At 38.7% G+C, this 4,871-nt stretch overlaps 1 protein-coding gene and 1 pseudogene across 1 annotated transcript in view; one reads left to right on the forward strand and one right to left on the reverse strand.

Annotated features, from left to right (window-relative positions):
* Nucleotides 1-3,615, forward strand: part of LOC102751604 (GTPase IMAP family member 7) — a 10,540-nt gene extending 6,925 nt beyond the window's left edge. Inside the window, exon 2 of the mRNA XM_006761344.2 lies at nt 2,688-3,615. Within this exon, the coding sequence (XP_006761407.1) occupies nt 2,728-3,615 (888 nt within the window). The 5' untranslated portion in view covers nt 2,688-2,727. The remainder of the gene's footprint in view (nt 1-2,687) is intronic.
* Nucleotides 1-4,871, reverse strand: part of LOC102752754 — a 31,917-nt pseudogene that overhangs the window by 23,592 nt on the left and 3,454 nt on the right.

Here is a 4,871-nt window from a genome sequence, read left to right on the forward strand (position 1 = left end):
TAGAGCAAGCAAGCCTCCTACTCACTCCAGCTCCATGTCCACGGCCTCCTGAAAGCAGGTATCTGGGGTTTATTTACCTTCTATAATTGAAACTTTGTTGCTTTGAGTATAGCTTTGAGCAGGCCATGGCAGGCGGGGAACCTTGGCTTCCTCCATCACTGGAGCAAGCAAGCCTCCTGTTCGCTCCAGCTCAGTGGCTGCTGGCCACCATCTTTGTTGGCAGTTAATTTGCATATCTCACTGATAAGCCAATGGGAGGCTTAGTGAAGGTATGGTCAATTACCATGTTTGTCTATTATTAGGTAAGATACATTATTTTCAAATCTACATTATTTTCTGCGCTTTTTTTTTCCACTTAATGATGTATCCTGGAGACTTCTCCATGCTTGTATAGAGAGACACATTCCTTTTCACAGTTGAATAGTCCTTCACTGTGTGAATATATCTTAGGTAATTCAACCAGTCCCTACTGATGGCCATTTGAAAGGCTTTTGTTCTTTTGCTAGTACAGATAATGGTGCGATAAATAGCATTATGTGTCATTTTTCTTCATTGTTGTCAGTGTATTTAAGGGATAAATATTAAAATGGAGGATTGACAATGAATGAGAAAATGCATATGTACTTTCACAGGACAGTGCTGACTTCCCTTCTGTATGGTTTGGAATGGTTTTCCATTCTCACCAGCCATGCAGGAGAGGATCTGCTTCCCTCATACCTTTACCAAAAGATTATGCTAGCAAACATTTGGACTTTTGCCAAACATCAAGGTGTCAAATAGTATCTCATTTCAGAAATAGAGGTGTGATTTAATTAATATTTTAGTGATTTTATTTTTTATGTTTTGATTTATTTTTTCTCTGAGTGTATTTTAATGTCTTTTGATATATTCAAGGTACATTTAAATTCATTTTTCTCTGAATGTTTATTCCCATATCTTGCTCCATTTACTATTAAGTTGCTGGTATTTGGTTTCTGTACTTTTTAATTTTCTTTGTATAACAGGAACATTTACACCTTTTCTGTAAGCTTAAAAATATTACTGTCTCTAATTTGACATTTTTACTTTAATTTTCCAAAGGTGTCATTTGTCCCACATTATCTGTGATATTTTAATGTAATCACACTTATTCATCCTTCTCTTTACTCTATTTCAAATCTTAGAATCATTTTCCTTACCTTGAGGTTACAAATAAGTTACCCATGTTTTTTTTTATTTATATGTTTGTTTGTTTGTTTGCTTGTTTTTAACATTTAAACTTCTAATCTGCTTGCAATTTGAATGGCATGAGGCAATGGATGCAATTTTATCTTTTCTCTGTATGGTTATACAGTAATCCCAAAGTTTCTTTATCACAACATCTTGAGCCCCTTTGATGTGGTTTGCTGTCTTATTGAATCTAACTGTAACATAGTGTCATTGAATTGAATATAAATGAATAAGGTATGATTAATTTGGCCTATTTCTGAATTTTCTGTTTTTGGTTCACTGTTATCTCTATTGGTACAACAATATCACACTTCCGTAATCATAGAAATTATAATGCTTGACTCATTGTAGAGCTAGTTCTTCCACCTTATTCTTTTTCTCAATGGAGCTGAATAACTTTCTTGTTTTCTTTATTGAAATGAACTTTATAATCCACCATTTAACTTTATAATACACTATTTTTTCACCTGCATGAAAAAAAATAGTGATAACAAAAATTTAAATTTACAGTTATATAAAATAATGTTAGAAAAGTATCAACATTTTCTTCATCCCAAAACTTTATAATCCATTATTTTAACATTATAATCTACTCTTTCTCAAGTAGAGGGGAAAAGTGATGATAAAAATTTAAAATTATATTTATATAAGATTAAGTTAATTATCTATTAATTGCATTGTATAAAATGCTTTAAACATGGATAAGTTTGAATTTGGTCAAAAGTCTTGACTGCACTAGGTAATTTTCTACTTCATGTATACTAATAAAAGGGAAATATGCCAATTAAACCGGATCAACCAGGAATCTTCCGGATCTCTGACTTCCTTCCTGACAACACCACCGTGGTGGGGGCCAAGGCAGAGGCCATTAGGGGTTATCAGGCCAGCAGGGGAGCAGTTAGGGGCAATCATGCAGGCAGGCAGAGTAGTTAGTGGTAATCAGGCAGGCAGAAAGGCAAGCGGTTAGGAGCCAGCAGTCCTGGATAGTAAGAGTCATGTCTGACTGCCGGTTTAGGGCCAATCCCGGGCTGAGGGACTCTCCCCACACCCATGCACAAATTTAGTGCACTGGGCCTCTGGTCTATTCATAAGATGTGTTGACACAACAAATTTTGGTATGAATATTTCTAAATGAGACACATCTGTAGTTTTATTTATTGGTCAAATCTCTGTTAGCCTTTAGGATCAATATCATACTTGATTCAGAGAAAGAATTGAAAGATTTCCCTCTTTTTTGTATGACCAGGAGTAGCTCAAATAACATTGAGATGAAGACCTTTATAGAGGTTTAAGTGAGTTCTCCTATGAAAGCACCTGGACTTTGTACTCTTTTATGGGAAAACTGTGCTTTATTATTTCCTCCAGTTAAGGAATAGACGATTATAAATTTTCAGGGAGGGAAAGAATGAAGAAAAGAGGTTTGGGAATAGTCCCCACTTACCTAAGTACCCTTTCCCCTTCTCATTCCCTTCCTTAAGGTCTTGTTGATACCTGCTCCCCAGAGCCTCTTGAAAGAAGATGGCTGGTCTTCAGGACAACACTCTGAGGATTGTTCTGGTGGGGAAAACCGGAAGTGGAAAAAGTGCAACAGCAAACACCATCCTTGGGAGAAAGGAATTTGATTCTAGAATTGCTGCCCATGCTGTTACCAAGACCTGTCAGAAAGCAGAGCGACAATTCAAGGAGAAGAAACTTCTTGTCGTGGACACGCCAGGGCTCTTTGATACTGAGGACAAACTGATGTACACCTGTGTGGAAATCAGCAGGTGTGTCATCCAGTCTAAACCGGGACCCCACGCCATCATCCTGGTTCTACAGCTGGGCCGCCACACAGAGGAGGAGCAGAAAACAGTTGTATTGATCAAGTCCATCTTTGGGAAGTCAGCCATGAAACACATGATCGTCTTGTTCACTCGCAAAGATGAATTGGGTGATCAGACACTGAATGGCTTTTTAAAGGGGGCAGGAACCCTGCAAAACATCATCCAGGAGTGTGGGGACCGCTGCCTTGCCTTCAATAACAAAGAGAGTATAGAGAAGGCTGAGAAGGATGCTCAAGTGCAGGAGCTGGTGGATCTGATAGAGGAAATGGTGCGGGAGAACGGAGGGTCTCACTTTTCTGCTCCCATCTACAAGGACGTAATGGAGAAGCTGCTGCATGAGATAGAGGCCTTGAAGATAATCTATGAAAGTGAATTAGAAGAAGAAACTAAATCAGTTAAAGAGAAATGTGCTCAGGGAAAAATATCAAGGCAAGACATGGAGAAGAAAATATCATTCCTATCAGAGACCCATACGAGAAAAATAAAAAATATTAGGGAAGAAGCTGAAAGGAATATATTTCAAGAGGTTGTAAAAACAGTTTGGGATGCACTTTCAAGCATATGGAATGTGTTTTGGAAATAATGTAAATTTTATTTTTGTTTCTTAATTTGCTATGATTTGTTAATATGCTTACTTATATTTTCCAAAGATGACTAAAACAATATATTCTATCTCATCCATTTTTTCATATAATCAGTTTGTTTTTCTTCTGTTGAATTATAGGGTTTGTGCCCTGCTTTAAATTTAATGGACTTTTGAATGATTTGAAAACTACTGTGTGATTGTGACATCAAAAGTAAGATCGGGAAAATGACTCTTTGCTCCTTAGGGTTTGTGGGCTTGGCACTTGGCCACCATGTGGGGAGGAAGCCCAGGTTGCCCATCGAGAGGCCACATGAAGAGGACTTGAAGTCACTGGCCCACCCCCCAGGCTGGATTTTCATCTGCCATCAGAAACAACTTGCCAGCTGTGCAACTGAGGCAACATGGAAGCAGATTCTTCAGCTACCAACTGAGCCACCTCAGATGAAGCAGCAAAGAGGAAAGATGGGCCAACCCCCTGCATCCTGCCCAGATTACAGACTCGTGAGAAAAATAAAGATTGTTGTTGGTTTAAACCACTAGGCTTTGGGATGGTTTGTTATGCTGTGATAGTAACCGCCATCATCTTCCCAGATCACTCACCACCAATACCCACAAGGTTAACAACCTGAGGAAGTTACACAATTGGCATAATCAGGCAATAATATATTATGAAGAGTAAACAGACTCAATTTAGGAAAATTCAAATGAGAAATCCTGACTGTGTCAAGTGTTAGCACCACCGGTAATGCACATTATTTCAGTCCACGTCTGTGAGCACCTAGTTAGTGAAGCAGCAGGCTTCTCCAGCAGGATGTTCTGTGGTCCATGTGAGGCAGGATAGTAAGAATCTAGAAAAATTCCTGGACAAATGGAAACTGAGCTGAGACAATTAACTGTTTGGGAGACTTGCAGCCAGCTTATTAATCACAGGACCTTATCTTCCCCAACCAACGGCACTTGATAGCAAATGGTTTGTAGGTCTCCTCCCTCACCAGAGAATACATAGCTTACATCACTCTGGTCTGGGAAGTAGAGCACAAAGAACCAATTCATGCCATTTGTGCCAGCCAAACCCAAGGGCAGATGAAGTCAGGGGGGGAATAACAAAAACCACATTAAAGCCAGGCACAACTAAGATAAAATAGAACAGTAAAACAGACCAAAGAATAATCCAAAACTCCCCTATACACTTCCCTTAATGCATCAGCACATTAAAAATGCACCTCGACAGCTGATCAGAAAAAAAAAAGGAT

Source organism: Myotis davidii, unplaced genomic scaffold, assembly GCF_000327345.1.
Source record: "Myotis davidii unplaced genomic scaffold, ASM32734v1 scaffold838, whole genome shotgun sequence".
Classification (NCBI taxonomy): Eukaryota; Metazoa; Chordata; class Mammalia; order Chiroptera; family Vespertilionidae; genus Myotis; species Myotis davidii.